At 32.0% G+C, this 26,326-nt stretch overlaps 1 protein-coding gene across 1 annotated transcript in view; it reads left to right on the top strand.

The window, feature by feature from the left end:
* LOC118181811 (MBT domain-containing protein 1-like) overlaps positions 1 to 26,326 on the top strand; it is a 69,593-nt gene that overhangs the window by 8,554 nt on the left and 34,713 nt on the right. Inside the window, exons 4-8 of the mRNA XM_035351015.2 lie at positions 3,667 to 3,804; positions 3,980 to 4,068; positions 11,933 to 12,170; positions 20,305 to 20,384; positions 22,714 to 22,963. Of these exons, the coding sequence (XP_035206906.1) occupies positions 3,667 to 3,804; positions 3,980 to 4,068; positions 11,933 to 12,170; positions 20,305 to 20,384; positions 22,714 to 22,963 (795 nt within the window). The remainder of the gene's footprint in view (positions 1 to 3,666; positions 3,805 to 3,979; positions 4,069 to 11,932; positions 12,171 to 20,304; positions 20,385 to 22,713; positions 22,964 to 26,326) is intronic.

Here is a 26,326-nt window from a genome sequence, read left to right as displayed (position 1 = left end):
ATGATATTAACTGGGCTTCAATATTAACAACTTTAAAGGCTAATTGAAAAAATATGCAAGTTTGATTAGCACAAGAAGCATTTGACTTCTTATGCATTGGCATTGATTAGCATTTGTCTGATGTGGTCATTATCATGGATATTTAATATAAAGTTATTTTTAGGAAAATTAAGTATAACTTTTAATTATCTGCAATTAAAAAATTAATCGTCTGTTTAGTTTTATCTGAAAACTATTTTACTTCAAAATGAAGCTGTTAGATGAAATGAAGCTGTTAATTTTAGAATGTCTGATTGTTTAGCCTTTATAACAGCAATGAAAGGTATTAAAGATGTAACTTTACATTTTTCTAATCGTGTTTTAAAAGAACCAGTAATTTTTATGTTAATTCTTTTGTATTCTTTCTGTTTCTTCACCTGAATGCAAATTAGATAGAATTTAAAAGTAATGCAATTGTTTTATTATTGTGCATTGGCAATAAAATTGTGGATACTTGTGTATTATCTTGTCAAATGGCCAAGTAGCTGGAATTATGGATGACCACATCCTTCAAAATTCCAGAGTAATGATTGCTGATTGACGACCATTGCCAAAACTTTCGCTAGCAGTCAGCGAGTTAATACATTAGAACCATACTTACTTTCTCAATATGGTGACAACTACAGTGAAAGAAAGCATGAAAAATACCTTTAATTCATTATGAATACATTTTGAGACAGAAATAAGTGGTTTGTATTTTTTTATGTTGTTTTATAAATAGATTTTTAAACAGAGATCTTTAATTATAATTTCAAACTCGATTTCAATTTAATTTGATTTTGTATTCATAAAAAAGAGTTAAGAATTAAACTTGTTCGCATACATGTGTATTAGTCAATTAATAGTGTTTTATATATACAAGGGATGATCAAATGAAAAGGTACGAAATAACGTAAAAACATAACATTAAATATTTGCATATTCCACCATGGAAGAACGTAGCGAGACATTTCGGGATGCGATTGGAGTCTCTGACTGGGATCAGAGCATGCGCAGGCGAGTGCAGAGGCTCATATCAAAAGCGGTGTCCAAATGATGCAGCAGTTCGTATGAGGACAGGGTGGCTTTCGCGTTGCAAAATTCAACGACTGAGGAGCAGCGAGCTGTTATTCGATTTCTGACAGTGGAAGGTGAGAAACCGGCAGCTATTCATCGCCGGATGGTGACAGGTTATGGGGAGAAATGTGTCTCTGACAAGTCTGTCTGAAAATGGAGTGCCCGTTTTCTTGCAGGCCGTGAGAGTGTGGGTGATGACCCAAGACCAGGCCAGGCAAACATTGTCATCATGAGCGATCTCATCAACAAGGTGGACGACCTAGTGAGAAGTGATCGGCGTGTCACATTGCGAATGTTGGCAGTGAAGGTGGATGTCAGCTATGGAACCGTGTGGACAATTGTTCATGACAGCTTGCGATATCAGAAGGTCTGTGCCACTTGGGTTCCGAAGCAGCTCACTGACCAACAAAAGGAACTGCATATGGGGCTAGCACTGCAACATCTGTTTTGGTATCAGGAAGACCCTGCTTTCATGGAGTGGATCGTCACAGGTGATGAGACCTAGTGCCATCACTATGAGCCAGAGACAAAGCAGGACAGCATGCAGTGAAAGCATGCGTCATCACCTTCCCCTAAAAAGGTTAAAGCCGTGCCGTCAGCAGGCAAGGTGTTGCTCACTATCTTTTTCGATGTTCAAGGTCTGCTACTTGTGGAATTCCTCAAGCACAGAAAAACCATTAACTCCGATGTGTACTCTGAGATACTCTGATGCCTACACAGGTCCATCAAGAACAAAAGACTGAGGCTGCTCACGGAGGGTGTGGTTCTGCTCCATGATAACGTGCGTCCACATGTCTCCAGAGTCGCACACATGGAACTGGCCAATTTCAAGTGGGAGACGTTGGACCATCTGCCCTACAGTTTGGAAATGTTACCCTGCAATTTCCATGTATTTGGTCCACTGAAGAAAAACCTGAAAGGAAAGCGCTTCAACTCGGATGACATACTCAAGGATGCTGTGAAGGACTGGGTCTCGTCACGGCCACAGGAATTCTGGGAACAAGGAATCCTGCAGCTTGTTCAACAGTGGGATCGTTGTGCTGAGGCCTATTGTGTATATTTTGAATAAAGTCTACATTTGTTTCCACTGTGTCGTTTCATACCTTTTCATTTGATCACCCCTTGTACATATTCTCAGTGTTGTAGTGAATGAATAATATCTGGTTTTAATGCAAGTTTCCTGCTGCCATAAATATCGCCTGACATATTTACTGATATTTTGTCAAATGATTTTTGGCATTTGAAAGAAAGAGACTTGCTTTAGAACACTGTGTTGTGAAATTTGTAAAAACATATTGTTATTATTAAGTACAAGGTGTCTGAAATGGAAATATCGCACTACCAGATTAGAACCATCATTTACTTCCAGTTGTGTTGCAAAACGTCAACTATACAGAATGTCACCAGATCATGTGTATAGCTTTAGGTACTAATGTTGTATCATATGACAGTTTGAAGGTTTGGTACCAAAAGTTCAAAAACAAGGACTATGACATTCCAGAAAGAGAGTGCTCTGACCAGCCTACTCACGTTCATGAAGCCCATCTGCAAGAACTTGTGGAAGAAGATCAGTATGCAACTACTTAAAAGCTTCTTAAAGAGTTAGAAATTAGTGCCATGTCCATTAGTCGCTCTATGCATTGCATAAGCTTGATGTACAAGTTCAATCACTGGGTGCCACATGAGCTGACTCAAACAGATAATGACAGAAGTGTTTGGTCCTGCTCTAATCTGCTTAAATATCAATGCAAGAATAAAATTCTGGACCGGATCTTCACTTGTGATGAAAAGTGAATTAACTTTAAGAATGCAGGCCAAAAAAGGGGTAGGTTTGCGTCCAGTGAGCCTGTCGGCAGCATCGCAAAGTGCGATTTGACTCACGTTCGGCAAAGCGTGAACAAAAAGGTAATGCCATTGGTGGGATTGCCATTGTATTATCTACAAATAGTATCTGAAAAGAGGTAAAACTCTCTACACCAAGATCTATGGTGAGATGCTAGTTCGTGTTGATGCTGCTGTTAAGGAAAAACATAGAACTGAGTTCCATCACAAAAAGGTAATGTTCCATCAAGATAATTCAAGACCACATGTGTCTGTATTCACCGGTTAGACTCGAATGGGATCTTTTGTCACACTCACTATAGAGCCACTGACATCACTCCTTCGGACTTCTACCTTTTTTTTTACACTTGCAGCTACATTTTGCAAGTTCTATCTTCCATTCTGCACAGGACATCTGAAATGAGGTTGATCAATTTTTGGACTCGCGGCCACCAAATTTCTGTGCCGAGGGCAATGAAAAACTACCAAAACATAGGCAGAAAATCGTAGATTTTGGTGGTTATTCCTACCAGCACTGCTTCCATGTTTTTTGTTCTAACTTTATTAAGAATGTTTTTGGCAAAAACCTTTCATTACAATCAGATATAATATAGAAGGATTTAAAAAACATTAGGTAAAAGGATTGCTAGCACATAAATAATGTTGTAATTTCTAGTTTTTATAATTTATTTGATTCATATCCATAAGTAAATGTACTGCATGTATAATAATTATGTTTTTATATTAAAGGTTATCTAGGTTTATTAAGGTATGAAGGCTTTGATACTGATGACAGTCAAGATATGTGGGTCAACCTTTGTACTGAAACACATATTCATCCTATAGGATGGTGTGCTGACAACGGAATGCCATTAGTTCCTCCAAAATGTGATTATCTTTCTTTATATAGCTCTTTTTTTGGGGGGGGGCGTGTGTGTGTGTGTGTGTGTATTGTGGTTATATATCGTATTTTGTTTTTTAAAATAAGGAGATAAGATCTCTGTAAAGTAGTATCGCCATTTAACAGGTTGAAAGATTAATATGTAAAATTATTTGTTTGTAGGCATAGAAGATAAGCATACAGATTGGAAAGATTATCTTGTGAAAAGAATTTCTCGAGCTAGAACAATTCCAGCTGACTTTGCCTTCAAGGTATGATAAATGTTTTTTTTTAATTATCCAATAGCCAGATGCTTGCTCATTAAGCACTTTACAGATCCATCACTCGTACAGCTGTCTTTTCACCAAAACCATTGCTACAAAGGGCACATTATATTGCAGGCTCTGAAAGGGAGATAGTCTATTACAGACATCCATACCTTCTGTGGAGTTCAAATCCAGGCTTAGTAATATGGCAGTTGCTATGCTAACATTATATTGAGTTGGGAGCCTGTAAAACAAATAAAGGATTAGTTAACTGTGTAGATGGATAATAAATAGTTCACTGAAATTCTAGAAATCCCACACACACACATTCTCTCTTTCTGAAATAAATTTCTTCAAATTGTTGCAAAAGTTGCTAATTGAATGATTGCTTGAAGAATGCTGTAGTTACTCCTATTTATGTACAGTACAAAGTCCGAAATCCGGACTCATCGGGATTTCGTCAATTCTGGATTTGGGATTTTTCTGGATAATAGATCATCAGTTTAAATCTAGTAAGATGGCATGTAGAAATTATAAAATTAAAAATATGAAATTGTGATGTATGAAATAATGAAATATTTATGATCTAAATGTAATCTTTGAGTCTATGAGTATCATCAATAAAATCTTTTTTTAGCATATGGAAAGAAATTTTTGGTAAATTTTTCCTCGTCAACATTTTTTAGTGCAACTGAAATCTGTAATCAACGCCAAGTGTAATGTCAACATAAAAGGTTACCACAACCTTTATTATTCAAATATTAACATAAAAAATTTTTTAGGTATTGCTACATGAGTCGTTACTCAAGTTGTCATATTTTGATAAACAAGCGGTAATGAAAGGAAAGTATAATAAATAATGATTCGCCAGGTTGGCATCAGATCAACGATGTATCTATGTGGAATGTTTTGGTTTGAGATGCGTGCCAAGCAAATACAAGCAACAGAGCCAAATTACTGATCGTACAATTTATGCTAAAATGATTGTTTCTTTAATAACAAGGTATTTTATTTAGTGTCAAAATGAAATTCTGAATCGGGACTCTCCAGATGTTTTATTATGCATGGAGGGAGAAATCAAATGCGCATGCGTAAAGCCTACGAGAAAAATTTTGTTGGTGGTTTTGAGGTCCGGATTTTAGATTATTCAGGATAATGAACGTCCGGATTTTAGACTTTGTACTGTATATACAGTAGAAGTTCAGAAATTCGCAAAGCTTGGAACCAGAGGTTGTGTGGATTTTAGGATTTTGCAGATTTCAGGACAGAAAAGACAAATCATAATATTCAGACTAAAAGTGCAAAATAAATAAGGTGTATTAGATACATTTAATTAAATTATTATATACATTGTTGCAATAACTTATTATATGCAATAAATTATTATTATATATATAAATTGATTGCATTATATATACATAGGATCGAGGTTTGCCGATTTCACCTTGTACCAAGATTTCCGGTTGTGGATTCCGGTGTTAGAATCAATGTTGCTGTAAAATTTCAACAGCTTTTCTTTATTTTTCTGTATATCATACACAATTATATTGCAATTTCATACAATTCTGCTATAAACCAAGGAGTAGCACCTGTCTCCATCTTTTGCAGAATTTGCATTTTTTGCATTACTGTCAGTGCAACGTGTTTACGTTTTTCAACGTTGCAAGCAGTAAAATCATGAGTGTGTTTCTTATCTGTAATTGTATTAAAAAGGGCTGAAATTAAAAATATTCTTAATTTATCCACAAAAAATCTGGATTAAAAAAAAAAGGCAGCACTAAATAATCTCATGAAATAACAAAACTCAGAAAATACAACAACGGGAATCATGAACTTGAAAGAAGAGTTGAGTGAATTGTCTGCTTTCTTACCTCGATGCAGATTAGAGGGGAAAAAAACTGTTATCATGATGTCAATAATTTGGTATTTCTGTTATAACTCATTATTATTCGTTACTTATGACGTCATTATTCGGTAAGTATTTTTTCTTTGATATTTCGTACTAAATGTTGCGGTTTCCGGCACCTATAAAGTGAATGTTTATATTTTGAGAGGCAGCGCGGATTTCAGGAGTTGGCAGATTTCAGGTCGGCGGATGTTTGGTATTTGACTGTATTTTTAAATTTTTATTTTATTTAAACTAGCAAAACTGCTATTCACATGGTATAAAAAAAATCCCACAAAGCATAAAAATTCTGAGGGGGGAGAAATAAGTTGATGCTGAAAAGTAATGAAATAAGATATATGTATATAGATAGATAAATATGAAAACTTTCAAGTTAATAAATCTACCAATATAGCATAACACCAAAATGCAAAAATTTTTTCTGAATCTGGCAAATAGTAAAAAGTACTTTTTTTTAGTTCTTACAATTTTCTTGGTCATATGTGACTGAAAATAAAATTTATGGGAGTAAAACAATGACAGGTTTTAAATCAAAACTGTTTTTAAAAAAAATGATGAATTTAGTTATTTTACATATTTTTATTTCTGTGCTACCTTTCTCTTGATGCTTGAAATTGTGTGAGATTTCCAATATACTTCTCATATTTGCATCCCTTAATTTTGTATTTATTGAGACATCAATATAACCAAGACTTATCAGTATAACCAAGACTGTTACTACTGATAGCTAAAAAAGTAAAAACATCAATTTAATTTCAAGTATATTTAATAAAAATTGAATAATTAAAAAAGATTATATATATATGTGTGTGTGAAAGAGAGATAAAAATATGTAAATCAGCTTTATAATTTAATTTAGTAATAGTTTCTTAATTCCTCATTTTTAATTTAAGGATTTCTTCTGTGTATTCTAAAAATAGTAATAACTTTTCTGGACTGTGCAATTTCTAGATTAATCTGTTACATAGTTTGCATATTGCTGATGACATAATTCGGAACTTGAACTCAAAATTTTGAGAACTGAAAGCTTTCTAACCTAAACCAAAACTTTTTCTTGGTGAGCCTCTATACTGGATAAGTGCACACTTTTGCTTCAGCTCTCTTGCAGTCAAGATGCTATTTCACTCCTTTTGCTTTGTCGTGCTGCTAACTACGTCATTATCTAAAATGTGATGCTCTATATAAAGTTGTTGGGTGTGTATTGCACCCATGATCATTTATGATAAAAAAAATTTTTTTTTTTTTTTTTTTGATAGTTCATGTCCAGCAGAAAAATTATGTTTGATTCGGCCACATCTGCAAGTCTCTTGAGTTCTATTTCATAATTCCAATTAAGATTACTACTGTTTATTTTTATAAAAATAGTATTGAATTAACATGCATAAAAGCAAAGGTGTTGGGGGACATTTACTCAAGTATTTTGTAAATTTTACTGCATAAATTGCTTTCCGCTCAAAATTTATAAAGAATCTTGTATTAGTGAAAATGCTTCATTCAGAATGAGTTCTTTGGTACTCTACTTTGGTTATAAATCCCGTCACTTCATGGAATTACAATTTTGGCCTAACTTAATTTGCCAGTTTGGCATCATCATTCTTACTTGAGTAAAAGACGAAAAACCTTCGCATTTATTAATTATTGTTCATTGAATGGGAGTTGGTTTGTTCCCCTTGAAAAGTCAACTAATTTCCAATCAATAGATAATTAAAAATTATCTATTGATTGGATATCAATAGTAATTAAAAATTAAAAATAATTACTTGTTTTTAATTTTTAATTACTTTTTCAAAGTTTGAAATTTTGTTATTCATGATTTAAATTAAAGTTCCCGTAAAACGTGTTTTTTTTTTTTTTTTTTTTTTTTCATAATTTACATACAAGTTACTTTAAAACACAATTTTCGGAATTAAACTTCCTGCATTTGGGCTCCTACTTTTTTGATACTTCTACTAAATTTATATTAGGAGATAATATAATCAATATTTCTTTAGTAAATAAATTATATGTATAAATATATAAATGTAAACTTAGTCAAGAAGAAAAGACATACGATGGCAATACCTTGAACATTTTCAGTTACATAATTTTAATATCATCAAAATTTCATTATTGAATATCATTCCCAAAATTAAAAGAAAGTCTTTTTAAAGAGTCTGTTTATATCTTACAACATAAATCTCTTTACCCATATGGGCATAATTCCTATATGTATAATACAACAGTACAAAAAGACTTCACTTCTTACAGTCACTTTAAAATTTACAGTAAGAAAATGCTAAGAGGCACAAGAGGAGGTACTAATAAAAACATAAAAAACTTTTTTGTTACTTTGAATACAGAGCTTCAAAATAACTTTAACAAACTACTACAAGCTGAGCTTTACATAAAAAATATCCTTAAATTACTCCACGCTTTCAATAATGAAATTTTATGGCAAATACTTAACTACTTCCAACAACACTATACAGGTTTCCATATTATTAAAAACTTTAGTATTGACTTCTATAAATTATAGAAAAAGCTATTTCTTATTAAAAAAGCTTACTGCACTATTAACTTTAATCATCCAGTTTATGATTCACATAAAATTAATTAAAAACCTATCAACATCTGTTTCCTAATCACAACTACGAAACACTACCCTGTTTTAAATTTACAAAAGCCATGAGTTTTAAATTTACAAAAGCCATGAGTTAGTAACTAACCACCACGAACTTGAAGCCAAAGCTACTTTAATATGTAAACTACCGAATATACACCTTTTGTGGATCAGCACCATCAACATATTATAACTGGAGATTACTTATAGTAGAGGACCCAACTTTAAAACATTTGATGCAATTAGGAATAAAGTTTAGACTGGTTTGCAAAGTTAGCAAACAATTCTGCATCAACAACTTGAACGTATTCATTATTTCTACCAGCTACAAAACTAATTTGCCCACTACTGCTTTTTCAGACTGGAAAGCAGTGATTTTTAAAAACTTCAATCAGAACATTTCACTTACCAGCAAACTACAATATTACCACAATGCAAAGGAAATTTCTAATAAAATTAATCTACTGCATGAGAAATTCATTGTCACCAAAACAGACAAAGCCAGTAATAATATCAGTATTATTTGAAAAATCTTTTATTCCACATAATTGAAAAAGACTTTAATAATACTATTACTTAAAAAAAGACAAATTCTAGTGTAACTGTCATCAAAAACAAAACAGGGCATACCACCGCAGACTTAAAATTTTTGTTTCAACAGAGAACAACTGGTTTTCTAACTTTTCTAACCTCTTTGCACTGCCTAAATTTCACAAATCCTCATTAGTTCAGATGCATTGCCAATAGCACTAAGAACCACATAAAGAAAAGGCTTCAAGTTTGTTACAAAGTTTAAACATATTCTCAACTTTATCACAAATTCAGTTAATCAGGAGCACAAGTACAACTTGATTTTCAATAACTATGTTCCAGTTTTCACTGCATTTCAAGATATTGAAATTCAAAATATTAATTGCTGCGATTTCAAAAATCATCATAATTCACTCCCCTTGACCAAAATTCTCAATATTCTCTTAACACTACCTACATTTTTCCAGAGATTCTTGTGGTGGTGACACAAGGAAATTAGCCTGTTTACTTTCAAAGTGTGTTATTTCATAACTGCATACAATTTAATAATACTATTTATAAACAGATCAGCAGCATCCCTATTTTCTCAAATTCGTCTCCTGCAGTATGTAACCTATACCTCAATACTAAAGAATTTGAATTCCAAAAAGACTAAATAAAGTACAATGATTTTATTTTTCTAATGTTTTCAGATATGTTGATGACATCTTAGCAATTAATAATTCTGAAGAAATCGAAACAAATAGTATCTATCTATCTATCCTATTTGCCTAAAACTTAACAAGAGGAACTTTCAACAAGAAAATATCAATTACTTAGATTTACATATTTCAATGACAATAACTCAAAATCTATGACAAAAGAAGAGAATTTAATTTCAATACCATTAAACTAACTACATGACATTCTAACAACTTAAATACAGTAATACTTAATACTATTCACATTCAACTGATTAGAATAAAAAGTGTTTGCAATGATATTAATTTTTTTTCAATTCAATTTTTTTGTCAAGTTCAATTATTAATGAATCTTCTTACAGGAAATAGAATTACTGAATTCAAAATTTGCCTAACGTTTAAAAAAGCAGGCATTAACTATACTTTTTAAATTACATGTTTATAGCACTATGTTCATTTTACCTTTAATTGAGAGGGGAGAAAAAGGATGACTTTTACAAGTAATTTAATGTTAATATGTAATTAATCTCTCTATACAATATGTGTGTATGTTCTCTTATTTTCATTAAAAAAAAACTAGCACCTTTCCTTTTATTAACAAAAGAGCCATTTCTTTTTAAAGATGTGTTACAGCTCATTTACATGAAGATTTATATTTTTACTAGCTGTTTTTTCATTATTTACTTAGCTTTTGACAGATTTAGTTTAAAACCAAAATTTTCACTCTAAAAATGAGTAGCCATTTTTTTATTCAAAACAGCCTTCTTAAGTTTTATCACATGTTTCTCTGCTTGCGTTGAACAGTGCGCCACGACTGGATCACAGTTTTTCTGCTAAGTGCTCGCCAAATACACAACCTTGAAAGAACACCATCCCCTTTAGTTTAACATACCCAATTACTTGTTTCCAGCCTCCTTTTCGATGTTTGAAAATGCTTCAAAATTTTGAGAACTCTGATCCCAGAAGTTTAAACTGAAGAATTTGACAGTGTGTCCTTTCATGTACATTTGAATTAGAGAACTGAATGCCATTCTTTAGAAGAGGTTTTACAGACTACATTAGGAAGTTTTAATTTAATATTTCTATAATTGTGTTGTTCTTCAATAAGCATGCTTAGTTTAAAATTTCCAGCTCAAAATTTCCAGCCGAAAATATGAAATCTTAATCATAAAATGATTAAGATTTCATATTTTCGGCTGTAAAGGTTTTTAAGAGATAAAAGTTTAGACTTTCACATTGACAAGTCAGCTCTTTTTTTATTGTAAGTTTGACTACTAGGATAATTTCATAATTTAAATAAAGAATGCTTTCAAAAGTATTTGTGCACAGTTTTTCTAGTTTTTCTTTCAGTTTGCTATGATTTTGCATTTAGCATTTTCACAATTAAATTAGTTATTTTTTTTAGCTTTTTATTCAAAGAATGAGGGGCAGCATGTAGGGATAATTCTTTGACATTATAAGACGATTTGAAAAATAATTTTACAAACAAGAAAATTAATTTACAATTCAAGTCTAAGCTTTGTTCAAGCAGAGCTAGACTTACGGGCAGAAATTCTTATAACATGCCTTAGCAACATTTAGCAATTTATCCTCAATTTGGATATGTTCTGAAAGTTGCCATAAAAAATACTTTTGAGGCTGTAAAAGCTGCATTTTTAAAGTCCTTAAAGCAATTTTTTTTGGAAGGTTTCAGAAATGCTTCTGCTTACTTTTAATCTTATAAACAGAAAGTTGTTTGCAGCAGTCAGTCAGTTGGATCAAGACTCTTGATCTGTTTCGTACAAGTGAGCTTCTGCTCAATGATTATTCCTTTAATTTGTGAGAGTGATTTTTGTGATATGTGATACTCCTCATATATTAAGGAGAATTTTGGCTCATCTCTTTTTTTCTCCTTCAGCTAATAGCTGTTTAGTGTGCATGAAAGAATTGATATTTGTCTTATTAATTTTTCTTTTTCATTTGGCTGAGTTATTTAAAAAGTCGGCATCAGTAATGATTCTTTATTCCATATAGGTTCGATTCTGATGTATAGGAAATTGATTTCAAAAGCATAATGTTTCTTTATACGTAATAATCATCCTATTCTGTTTTCATTTTATTTCTGCACATGAAGAAGTCTGAAATAAATAATTGCTTTACTTTAAACTTTTTTAGATTGAGGAACACAAACATAATATTATTAAAAAAGGAATGAAACTTGAAGTTGTAGATAAAAACCTGATTTCGGCTGTACGTGTAGCAACTGTCAGTGAAGTGATAGGAGGACGTCTTCATATAAAATATGAAGAATCAGAACAAGAGGATGAAGGTTTCTGGTGTCATGAGCGATCACCTTTGATTCATCCAGTTGGATGGGCTCAAATAATAGGTCATGCTTTAAAAGGAAAACCAGGTAATTAATTTTATGTCTAATGTTTATATGTTGTGAAATTTCATGTGTAGATTTTATTACACATTTATTTTTAAATTCAACGAAAATTTGGATACTTGAAAAAATTTAATAAATATCTGGTTGTAACGAAAGTTTTCTACCAAAAAACGTTCTTAATAAAGTTAGAAAAAAAAAAAAGCAGTACCTTTAGTGCTGGTAGTAATCACGAACGAAATGTATGATTTTCTGCCAACATTTTGGTAATTTTTCAAAGCCTTCGGCCCAGAAGATTGGTGGCTGCAAATTCAAAAACAGATCAACCTCATTTTGGACATCCTATGCATAACGGAAGGTCAGGGCTATATGATGGGTATGACAAAAGATCCCATGCAAGTCCATGCAGAGTCCAGCCGGTGAATGCAGACGCATGTTATCTTCTATTATCTTAATGGAACATAACCTTTTTTCACCTGAACTCATTTCAGAATTTTTCCATGATAGCAGCATCAACACAGACTAACATATCCCATACACCTTATTGTGGAGGGTTTTACCTTTTTCCAGGTACTCTTTGTAGATAATACCACAGCCATCCCACCAGATACAAAGCATGATCTTTTCATTAATGAAATTTTGGTGATAGAAAGCATGATCTTTTCATTAATGAAATTTTAGTGATAAAAAGCATGATCTTTTTGTTAATGAAATTTTGCTTTGCGATGCTGCTAATGGATTTACCGGGCGCAGACCAACCTCCTTTTCGGCCTAAGTTGTTGAAGTTAATCCCTTTTTCATCACAAGTAATGATCCAGTTCAGAATTTTGTCCTTGCATTAATGGTCAAACAGATTAGTGCAGGCCCAAACATGTCTGTCCTCATCTGCTTGAGTCAGCTCATTCAGCACCCAGCGATTGAACTTGTATGTCAAATTTATGTGATGCATAAAGCGACTAATGGACATGGCACTAACGTCTAACTCCTTAGGAAGCACTCAAGTAGTTGCATACTGATCATCTGCCACAAGGGTACTCTTTTATTATCGGGACCAGATTCAGAAAATTATGTATGTATGTATGTGCGTATATATATGTGTGTATACACACACATACATACAAACCTACATTTCTAAATCCGGTCCCAATAACCGAAGAGTACCTCCACAAGCTCTCACATGCGGGCTTCATCAACATCAGTAGGCTGGCCAGAGCTCTGTACTTCTTGAGCGTCGTAGTCCTTGTGTTTAAGCTTTTGGTACCAAACCTTCACAGTGCCATATGATATAACATTAGCCCGTAAAGCTATACAGATGATATGGTGACATTCTGTAGCTGACTTTTTGCAACAGAACTGTTATCACTGAAACTTCCATTTCAGACACCTTGTACTTAATGATAAGGATATTTTGTACAAATTTCACAATGCAGTGCTTTAAAGCAAGTCTCTTTCTTTTAAATGCCAAAAAGATTAAGTACGGCAACGCGAACTGTTTGCATAGACGATATTTGCGGTGGCAAAAAACTTCCATTAAAACCCGATATGTAGCATTTAGCAATAAAATAATTCATAAGTGTGTAATAACTGTAAACATTTAAAAACTAAGGCTCTACTCTTATATACTCTATAAGATCACCAAATGTGGCGATATGTGTTCTGCGCTGGTTTTTGGCATGATTCCGTACTGTGGGATGGTTTGGTGGACGGTGCTGTTTGTATGGCAACCCTTTTGATGTTGAAACTTAACTTTTTTGCTGCAGTGTCTTGCATGTTTTGAAATGGCCTATGTTGCAGTGATAGACATGGTGGGAAGGTTTCAGTCGCGTATGGAAAGTAAATTTCGTATTAAAAGGTACAATGTTGGAGTTGTTTACGGGTGTGTGTTTATGAGGATCGAAGTGTAGTTTTGGAATTTCTGTGGTACTTTTAAAACAGAGTGTGAAACGGAGTTGCTATGAGAACTCGGACGAAGAAAGGTGTTTCTGATAGTTCTTGTGTGGATTTGCAGTTAAATGCTTGCTGGTAAAGTATGTGAGTTTAAGATTAAAGTAGTAAGTAGTAAGTGAGTTTAAGATTTGGATCGTGGTTTAACTTTGGAGGAAGTTTTTATCATTACTTTCAAAATTTTGAATCACAGAAAGACATGTGATGTAGCAAAATGGTGGCACTTTCGTTCACAGACATTGTGTGACTGGCGAAATTTTATTAACGAATGTATTATGGTAAGTGCATTTTATTTTACTGTTTTTATTTTGTAGAATGTTCATTGTTTTTTTACTATGAATTTCTGTTCTTATTGTTGTTTTTTAATTGTTTGTAATTTTAGTTATTTAAGTTTATTTTGTTGATTTGTGCGCAATGCTAGATTGTGCAATTTGGAGATTTTTTTTAAGTTTAAACAGGATGCTGTATATATGGTATTCTTTGAAATTTATTGTTGTTATGTTAATTTATTAAAGCAAGGTGTGCATAGTTCATAGATTCTTTCGCTGCCTAGATTGTGCAATTTGTAGATGTTTTTCTTTTTCTTTTCTTTTTTCTTTTTTTTTTTTTGGAAACTGAACGAAAGTTGAAACAGAACACTGCGTACATGGTATTCTTTGAAATTTATTGTTGTTATGTTAGTTTATTAAAGTGAGGTGTAAGTCGTTCGTAGATTCGTTCGTTGCCTAAATTGTCCAATTCGTAGATGTTTTTTAAGTTAAAACATATCGCTGTGTACATGGATTCTTGTCAAATATTTTTGGTTAGAAACTTTACGTTTTTGCTATCTAAATTTTTTGTTTTGGATTTTTAGTTTAAATTGTGTGTTCAAAACGTGGTTTTTGCATGTGTGAAAACCACGTTTTGGGAGACATTTTAGGCTTAAAGTTCGAAATGTAGACAAAAAATTTAGATAGTAATATGGCAGCGTGGAGTTTCTCGCCAGAAATGTTTCGCGAGAAATTTGGCGACTTGAGGACGCATATAAGAGTAGTTCCAAAACTAATTTACTAATGCATAAATTCTGTTTGTTGTAAATATTTTAAAGTAAAACATTATGAGGAATTTCATATTTATGCAAAAACTGGTGATAGTTATTAAATACTTCCAAATAAAAAAGAAAAATTAACTTAATAAGGCTTGTTTTCCTGCACTAAATAATGATTATTTTTAAAAATATAGTAAAAAAATATCTGTATCTATAACAATAATGATTTTAATGACTATAAACACTATCAAAAATAAAGCTGAAAAGTTAAGATCATATAATTAAATTTTATCTTGGCATTATACAGAATTTTCTTTAAAAATTATTCATTAATTTTTAACACCTAATTAATACAGGGGATAAAATGTCAGATTCTATTCTTTGTACTGTTATGCAACATTCCTATTGCTATTCATCCAGCTCTGTTTCTCTTCTCTTTTTATCATTTTCCACTACATCAGTTTTATTGTGACTTTTGATCTTTTCTACTAGCAGGTCTATGTCAGTGTTACTCTAGATTCTTGTGTACCATCATTCTAAATGCATATCTTGTCCATGTCTTATTTTAATTTCTTTAGCTATCAGTGAAGCAGAAGTGTTTGTTTTAATATAAGAAACATCTTGAGTCATGTTTTTCCAAAATAATGAAATATTGTGTTATGCTGCATTAATACTAACAAAGTACTTATCATCCATAGTCTGCTACTGCAACAACAATGCACTACCCTATATTGATGACTTAAAGCTCATAGTCAACCAGAAACCATTAGCCGTAGTGGTCATTGATGATCATGCAATTGTACGTTTAACAATCCCCTTTACTTTAGTTTTAACGGTTTATCTAAATTTGTGTTGCTATATATCAATGACCTTATGTATTTATGCTAATAAACAGAGTCACCAGTAATAACTTTGCTTCATTTTTTGTTTCCAATGGTCGGCACTTGCCTATAGCATTGGCCACTCCTAAGGCTAGAAGTGGCTATTTTATTGTGGAAGCACATAATAGGTGGCCATCGTTGCCTCCTATGAAGGGATAGACATTGTTGCATGCATGCCTTCTCGGGGATTCAATTCTGGGCCCTTCGGTATCACAATCAGGCTCCCCTAACCACCATACCGTCTGGGCGGCACTTTTTTTTTTTTTTATTTATCAAATTTGTTCTAGCACATTATACTAGTAACCATTTGATAGCATAGTTAAATCTAGGCTTTTGGTAATTTATGCCTCATTTTGAACATTTCTAACTCACTAAAATTTTTCATAGTACTTGCAACTGCCATTACCTGGGTAGATAAAACTTAAACTGGTAAGTTCATCTATATCCCAAATTTGATTTTTAGTAGTTCACACTTCCGATTTTTTTGTTGATGCTGCTTGTAAAGTCCTTTAGAAGGTCTTTCATGAAGGCTTCTTTCCGAAGGCAAATTGACAGTTAGTTAATAATCTTAAGGCTCTGTGCTTAGGATTATTAATTAACTGTCAATCTATGGTATCTTTTATAGTTAACTTAAACAATTAAATAAACTGTTAATTTATCATTTCTTGTTCATTTATTTTTAATTTTTCTAAAAATTTGATATTTAATTAAATTTATCTATCTACAAATCATAGTAATATCAGGTAACCAAGAAAGCTCATACAATTTTCATCACTCATCAAAAATATCCCAAGAAAGTCTTAAACATATATTTCATTCTTTGAAATAATCACCATTGGCTTCAGTTACATGTTCCCAATCAGATACTAGCTTATAAATGCCCTTGTTGAAAAAGTCCTTTTTTGTGGAGTCCAAAAATTGTGATACAGCTTTTGTATCACAATTTTTGGTTTTGGAACTGCTGTTCCCACAGGTCCATCCATGGTCCATATTCATGGCCAAAAATAGGTAATAGTCAGATAGGGCCATGTCCAGGGAATATGATGGCTGAGGCAGAACTTCCCAGCCCAGTGTTTTGATCACCTCTTTGGTCACTTTTGCCGTATTAGGTCTGGCTTTATCGTGGAGGAGGATAACTCTTTTGTTGGCCAGCTTCTGGTGCAGTACAGCTACTCTTTGCGGTTTTAACGAACAGACCTAGGCTGTTATGGTTTTTCCGCTTTCTCATTTTTTATAGTGGAATCTGCCAGCGCTGGTCCACCAAACACACAGCGTTAGGTTCTCTAAATGAATGTCCGGTTTAGCAGCCAATGAGACTGAACCAGAAGTTGACCAATGATGTTTCCTCTTCTGGTTATCATACGTGATCCATTTTTCATCGTATCTCAAGATTTGGTCCAGAAATGGGCCTTTATTATGGTATGACAGCAGAGACAAACAGATGTTCAACCATTGAAGCTTTTTCTGCTTGGACAGGACGTGAAAAAACGACTTGCTAAATTTTCATGTCATCCCATGTCATGAAGATATGATCACATTGTTTCATAAGATATTCCAAACCTATGTGCAAGCTCCTAGCAGGTTTGATGAGGATTCTGCTTTATTTCCTCCTCCAGCTGAATTTTCACGCATGATTAACTCCAGCCTGCATGGATGACTAACATGAGGCTTGTCTTCAAGGCTTTCATCTCTGGAAAAAAATAAGCTGAACCACTTTTGAGCAGTCCATTCACTCACTACTGTCTCTCCAGACATGGAGCTTGTTTTTCTAGCAGCTCCTGCAGTTTTGTTTCCTAGGAAATGTGCGATGCACTGAACAGCTGTCCAGTGAAAAAGGTTTGAAAGGAGTGTAAACATTTCATGTCATCAGAATCAATTTGACCACACTAACATGCTAAAAATAACTGTTCTAAAATCTGCATGAACTTTCCTGGTTACTAGTAGATGGTGCATGCTTAATCTCTTGAGCACATATTTGATTTCAAAATGTTTGTTGTGTCAACCATAAGAGTGGTAAGAAGTCCACTAATATATTTAATCTGCAGTTTACATTGCATTTAGGCATAACTCTTATTGCACATGACCAGATCAAATTTGGTTTTATTTTTGAATTTCAATAGTTTCTTGCATGCTAAATTTTTGTGTTGCTTGCAGTTTGTGTCAGCTGGCTTTAAAAGAAAATGGAATTACTTTTCACGGGTAGTTATTTTGAACAATGGTGTCATTGAATATATTTTAAAAAATTGTTAATGAATTCTACATTCTGAATATAATATGAAATATTATATTGGATATATTAAAATTTGAAATGGATTCACATATGTAAAATTAGTAAATCAAAATAAATATATTTCACAATTAAGTGGATTTTTTAAAGCTACAATTTTGCTTAAAATCATATTATTTTTTAATATACTCATATATTATATGGAATAAGATTACTTGGTGTACTATCTGATTATTCATACTCCCGGTTTCAACATTGAGTAGAATTACTATTTTATATTTAATTATAAATATATTTCTATATTTTTAGTATCCTTTTGAGTATACACATTGTGATAGTCAAATATGTATTCACGAATATTTGGATTTATGTGCTTCATAATTAACCGTCATTTTGCCAAACAAGTATACACCATCTGTAAAAAATCTACATATTAGCTATACAAAGATTTTTATTTCACTTCTAAAATTTAATGTTTTATGTAAAATTATTATTTTTATGGCTAGAACAGTACTTTTTTACCAAAAAATGTTTTTTACCAATTTACAAAGTAACTGATCATTTATCATTTTCATTTACATCAGAGAGCACCAGTTTCTCACATATTGAGACAGTTTTTTAGTATAGTATTTATTAAATTAGCAGTATTATATGTCCTTTACATGTTTTTGGTTATTTTAAAAATTCAGCATACAAATAGGCCTTTAAGAAAAAACTCATGCTGTCATTAATCTCATATTTAAAACAGAAATATATATTCTGAACATAAAAGTAATAGCTTTGATAATTTGTGATTGTGTTTTTTGACATTCCCATGGCTGTTCTTTCTGACTGAAAGCAAATTTTAATTGCACAATTTATTGTTATTGTTATTGTTATATACTATATGGTTTAATCAGTACTTTTCAAAGAACCATACATTTGCTATATTTACTTTCGTAGTTCATGCACCTGAATTTTTATTATGAAATTGCAAATATTCTGAAGAGTTTGCATCATGAATCGGCAAGCATTGTTATGCTTTAACATAAAGTATCATTTATATCAAAAATATATTTTGTCCACATTGACATTATGTATCCAAATGAACATAAACTAGTTATGGACTACAGATATAAATATAATATTTTGTGTTAGAAATATATTGCATGACATTGACAGCTTGGGATTTTTTTCTAACAGCGTAGAAGTTAGAATAAAAACTGAAAATTCTCTATAATTTTTTGTACTAGTTGAGGTACGGTAAAAAAAAGTACAGATCATGCAATAAATCTTAATATGAAGTTCAATTTTTATTGATTATAATAAAACATAATTCTCAATTAAAGTAAGATGAGTAACTCTTGGTTGCTCTCAATTTTTCAAATCTAAAAAGTCATTTCATTAAACTATTAAAAAATTGTAATTCCACCAAACTTTTATTTTATGTTGTAAGAATCAGTTATTTATTAGAGTTTCTTATGAAAATAAAATGTTTTCTAGATCTGCTAGCTGGATTTCTGTAAACAACATTGTCATTGATTTTTGTAGTGAAGATTTTTATCATTCACATAGCTATACTTTTGTTTATTTTATTTTTGTTTCAAGGATAAACTAATATCTCAATTATTAAAAGTAAATATTAGAGTTTGTTCTGCTGTATTAAAACATGAGAGCAATATACCAATTAATTTATTCCCTATATTTGTGGAGTAATTCTTGACTGGGGTAATTCACTGTCACAAAGAGGGTTACTCTTTTTACAACATTTATGATGCATATTTATTTTATAAGCTTGCAATCTAAAAAATCTTATCCTACCGGATCACTGAAGTATTTTGAAGTTATTGCAAAGTAACTTTCTTAATTTAATGTTAAATTTCCTAATTATAAATTTATGACTTATCTTAAACCTTATGTTCTGAAGAGCAAGAACTATGTATTTATGTATCAGTTTCAACCTTTAACTTCATCATTCTGATTTTTTGAAATTGTTTAATTTCTTTTGTAGACATTAAATTTTTAATAGTTTTTTTTTAATTTTCTTTGTTGATATATAAATTTTGCTTTCAAAACTAATATTTCTTTCATGTTTGAAACCAGAGTATGCTAGACTGTCCCTCCGCAAAACTCTGTATCGAACTTTTGATCCCAGTGATGCAACATGGGATATGTTTTTGCCAGTAAGTAAAATTTTATTGTATTATTTTTATTTTATTATTTTTTTGATATTTTTGCTGCCATCAAGATAACCAGATTGGTACTTGCATATTAACTGACACCATTTGGCTCTATTTGTAACAATAGGGTTTGTTAGTCTAATTTTCAACAATGATATTGAACCATAAACGTTTCAACATGATATTCAGTCATCAACTCAGTATTCAAACATCAACTTTTAATGTTCTTCTCTGTCCATTTCCTACTGTGTTATAAAGTTTGATATGTTTTGCAATCATCCAAATAGTGTCCAAACTCTTGGTATACATTTAGCAAATTATTGCTAAATCTAAAATACCATCTGAAAGTAGAGAAGGGTGTAAAAGACCCTTTTATTTAAAACTAAGGAGAACAAAGGGCACATTTAGTGCTTACAAATAAGACTAGATACTATGTAACTTTAGAATAATAGTCAGCCAAATGTAAAATTTAAATTAAATAAGTTAGTAGCCAAAGGCTACACAAATCAGTTTAATGCAAAGTTCGCTCATTTATGTAACCAGCATGGAGATTCAATATTGGTGATTATAATGCAGAGCCGAAGACTACAAATCTTGTCTGATCTAGCAATTTAGTAACGTGGCCTTAAATATAAAGCCTCACTATTGATTTGCATTCTGTTGGCAAAAATGGAAAGGAGACATGAGAGTAAAGATCCAAAACATAAAATAAACTGCTTAATTAGCATAAAGGAACCTTACAATGTTTTTACCAAAAAGACGGTGTACTATTTTAGTTCATTGAAAGCTGTTAAATTTAGGGATGAAGTATTGAGACCCTACAAATAGTGATATACAATATTCGAAAGCTCAAATCTGTGCTTTATTTGTGTTTAAAAGTCTTTTATATTTATATGTTAAAAAAGAAATTGTATGTTTTACCTGTAAACTTTGTAAGAATTAATTATATTAACATCCTATAAAAGCATTTATTAAAAAAGAACTGGAGTGAATTCATTATTCCAAGTTTAATTTTTATATATGTTAGTACTTGTAGTTATACTTTCTCCTGTATACTTGCTTTTGTTTATTTAAAAAATTCTGAAAATATGTTATAAATTTGTACTGTTACTCATATTGTTTGCAAATTATGTTGAGGAAATAAACCTTGGAATTAAAATTTTTAATTATGTACTTCATTTATGAGATTTCATTTGTATGCTTTCAATAAACATAGGTCTGTTTTTAGAAACTGTGTACACTAGTACACTATTAAATGGAGATTTTAAATTTGGTTTTCATTGAAAATTGTGATACTAAATATGTTTTTAATGAAAGATTTTAAAAATTCAAGAACTTTTTTGGAGTTTGAATTCTAGAAAATTCAAGATTCATTCCATCTCTGTTTAAAATGTATTAGACATGTTAATTAACTTGTGATTAAAAAAAAAAAAAAAAAAAGATACGAAACTTAGACCATGAGGATCCTTTGAGACTGAAATGAACACTATGAAGTCTAATTCAAATACTTATTTCTCTTACTTTTTAATTAGCTTTACAGTACCACTTTTCATGCTGTTACATTCCTTTTCTTCAGCCTTTTATATTTTTAACAGCACATTTTTCAAATATTCTGTACCATTTGTGTAATGGTTCTTCTATATGTCATGTAGGTTTTGCATTGCTATTTAGACTATCTTGATTTGAAGTACAAATGTTTCCGCTAGTGTTGCTCTGAGTCTGCATGTACTTTTAGGTTTATTTAACATATTTGAGACTTCAGATAGCTTAGAGAAAGTTAGTTACATATGGACAGATCTAAAGAATGTAGTGGGCATGGAATGTCTCCTCCTTTACAAATCTCATGATCAAGATACTTCTATAGATGTATTCTTTGGCAGTGCTTGAAGGTGTTGTATCTTACTAAAAATGCAGCGTTTCAAGATTTAGCCTATGACATCTAAAAGCTAATGTGTGTCAAAAAATGCTGAAATATAATGAAAATGTGTTGTTCAAAAAATGAGATTCTGGAGAGAAAAATGGCCCTTTTATATATTTATAATGTTATTGTTTTTCCTAATGATTTGTTAAAGTGCAAAAAATACAAATATATTTTAGTTACTTTCATATGATTCATGGTATTAGTTTTAGCCTGAATTGGCAGATTTCCTGGGCTCATCCTATTTATTTTTAAACTGACGTATTTTGAATTTTATATGTTATTAAATGAGGTTGATAGTAATTCCTAATATTGCGTAGCAGTATCATTTACTTTTAAAATATATTTGATATCAATAAGGATCTGAATTTTTAATATTTATAAGCATTAAACTGACCTTTATTCCTCTTATAGGTTTTCAATCCTGTAAAGAACTTGAAATTTAAAGAAGGAATGAAATTAGAAGCTATTGATCCATTAAATCTTTCCACAATTTGTGTGGCAACTGTGACTGAAGTATTAAGGAACAACTACCTAATGATAGGCATTGATGGCATGATGGCAGCTAATGGTTCTGATTGTTTCTGCTATCACGCATCTTCTCCCTGTATATTTCCTGTTGGTTTTTGTGAGTCCAATGGAATAACACTAATGCCTCCAAGAGGTAAGTACCCTACACTTAATATCATGTTTTAACGGAAGTTTCCTGCCACTGTTAATATCATCTGCACAAACTTTTCCATTGCCATGTTTAATCATGTTTGGTCAAATGATTTTTTGCATTTGAAAGAGACTTGCTTTAGAACACTGTGTTGTGAAATTTGTAAAAAAAAAAATATATATAATTAAGTACAATATGTCTGAAATGGAACTATTATGCTACCTGATTAGAACCATGATTTACTCCCAGTTCTGTTGCAGAAAGTCAGCGACAGATTGTCACCAAATCATGTATACAGTTTTAGGTACTAATGCTGTATCAATGACACTGTGAAAGTTTGGTACCGTAAGTTCAAAAACAAGGACTATGACATTTGAGAATCAGAGCACTGTGGTAGGCCTACTGATGTTGATGATGCACCTGCAAGACCTTGTAGAAGAAGTTGTGGAACCATTCAAGAGTTAAGGCATTAGATGTTAGTGCCATCTGGTGAACCTCTTCACCAGAAATAAATTTTGTTCTTCTCATTACCTCTTTGAGTGTTCCAAATACATAGTAATCATTTAGGGCAAGATCTGGTGAGTTTGGCTAATGTGGAAAATTATCAGAGTGAAAGTCAGTGATGATTTCAGTTGTTCAAGCAATATGAGGTTGAACATTGTCAAGATGACACCTGTAGTCAAACCTCCACATTGTTTTGATCTGATTGCAAGCTGAAGATGATTTTTCAGCATATTGGAATATGATGTACTGCTGATGGTGGTTAGTGTTTCAAAATAACATCTCATTCATCCAAAAACAGAGTCAGCATAACCTTTCCTGCAAATGGCTGCATCCAGAACTTTGTGAGTTTGGATGATGAGGTGCCATTCCTTGCTTGCTGTCTTGGTTTGGGGTTGGTGGTAGTTTCATCCTCTGTAACAATTCTTGCAAGGAAGCCATCACCTCCTACTTCAAAGTGCCGTAAAAATTCTTCACAGGTATCAATGCATTACTTTTTCAGTTCTGGAGTGAGATGCTGTGGCACCCACCATGCAGACACTTTGTGAAACTTAATACGTCATGAATAATGTGATGTGCCATGACTAATGTTCAAATTTGCAGCTATTTCAGGAGATACCGATGTCACAACATTGTGTGCCTGACCTGGGCAGGCAGCATCTGCCTCAGAAGTCACACCGTTTCTGAACTTCTTATTTCACTTGCTGTAGTAATAAACATGCCTTATATAACTTACTTAACATTCATTAACTATCAATTAAAATAATTTATTAAAATTTAAATTGGTGAGAGAGCTGTATCTTCACTTTTTATGATGCAATCCTTCTAATATAATAAATCACATTGAGCAGTGCATTTTTATAATTCTTAGTGAGTTATCACTATGTCTAAAATAGCATGAAAAGATTTATAAAGGTTTAAATAGCTGTTTTATTAAACTAAAATTTAACAAAACCAGGCACCGCATATGCTACAGATAATCACCACTTGTGGCAATGCAAATTAAATAGCAACAGTCAAATAAATGTAAATATTGATTCATTAGTCTTATAATACACAGTTTAATAACGAAGTTGCAAGCTCAAATAATTTATTGGCATGAAAGTTTAAAGTATCGGCTGAAAAAGTAAGCATATTCAAGATAATTACACTTAGTTAGAGCTGGCAGAATTCTAATTGTGCTTCATAAGTATCAGAAACTTTCTTTCAAGATCCAAACCCTCGACTTAAATACACTACAACCTAATTTGCATTGGTGGTGTGTAATATGGGAGGAAGAAGTTTTAAAGATCAAATTTATAATAGCTGGTTAGTTTAACATATGAACACTGCAATTTAATAACAATTAGTCAAATTGATTATAATAAATATATTATTTATATGTCTGTGAAAATTAGGTACTTCTTGATTATCTGTACTCCACTAGACATAATATTTTGTTCAATGACTAAGTTCTATTGTTCAAGTCCTGTAACTCTTGTGTCAAGGATTTCCACTAAATTGTCAGTCAAAATATTATCTTCTCAACAATTCTGTGTCTCTTTTTTCGCCATTGGTAGCAACATTTTCTGGATTTAGAGCTATATTATAGATTTTGCTGCCGTCTCTTAGTTCCTTGATAATTGAGGCATTGGGATTGCAATGGAATGCTTATTTTATATCACCTTCATTTATTCCCACTTTTCTACATTCATCACAAATTCCATTAATTTGAATCCCCCCCCCCGATATAAGCTTTTTTTTTTTAAATCTTCAAGATTGTGACTATAATAATAAAGCTTAGTAGCTAGCATCCATTATACATTATTCATGGTGAATCATAAGATTGGCAACTAAAGACATGTTGTTCTTATGAATTTTGTCTTGCTTCTATTGTTTGTTGATGGAATCAAGCCTGAATTATATTAGTTTAGTTATTTATTACATTAACATCTATTTTCCGAATAAGTTTAAAACTTATCTGTGTCCCTAATAAATAAATTCTCGCATACACTAAAGGCTTATCAGGACAGAAAATCCGTTATTGTTAATTCAGACAGCACTAAATATAATTTTTTCGCCTTTGAATATCATTTACAAATTCTGTTTTTTGCATGTAGTAAGAAATTTTGGTTAAATTTCTCCTCATCCACAACACTCAAAACTTCACTCAGTTGACTGAAGTCTGTAATCATTGCCTAGCATAATTAAGCTGCATGAGTTGATAGTATGTGGCAATGAAAGCAAAAAGTAATAAAAAATTATTTGCTTGGTTGATGTCAGGATAATAAGTTTATCAGGTTCAATGTTTCTTCTAATCTTCTTCGGAAACATACAAGGACCTGACTAGGAACAGAGAGCTTACTAAAGCTATGTTCACTAATTGTAGTAAGTAGACAGGATACAGACGAAGGGTATACAAAACCCTTTATTTTTCTTTATATACAATGACTTCCGTACTTCGCAATACAATGACCCTCCACTCGGGGTCTAACGTAAAAGATATTAAAATAAAACTAAACTCAAATTTAACTTTAGAATAATACACGTGTAAGATTGGCCTTATAATAACAGGAAGCGTATGTAGCACAGAGACTGTGAACACTACAATACGTTTAATTTATCAAGAGGATTAAAACCTCTGGCCTGGAAGGCAAATAGCAACTGCGTAACTTCTAAGGTAAGCGGCCTGCTTCGAACTCACTGCTTCCTCTCTCATTCTTGGCAAAAAGGCCACACTTAAATACTTGGCGTTCGCCAGACAACTTTGCATAAACTCCTTCACGCTTATAATTCTGGCCGGAAGTAGAAAATAAGAAGTGATAGTAAAGATTTAAAATAAAATAAACGTTAGTAAAACTTAAGATCCTTGCATACTTCCCGCCA

The sequence above is a fragment of the Stegodyphus dumicola genome, chromosome 4 (genome assembly GCF_044657685.1).
Source record: "Stegodyphus dumicola isolate Sdum_Otavi_A_Nest chromosome 4, ASM4465768v1".
Lineage (NCBI taxonomy): Eukaryota > Metazoa > Arthropoda > Arachnida > Araneae > Eresidae > Stegodyphus > Stegodyphus dumicola.
Note: the sequence above shows the minus strand (reverse complement) of the source record. Positions and strands in the feature narration are given on the sequence as shown.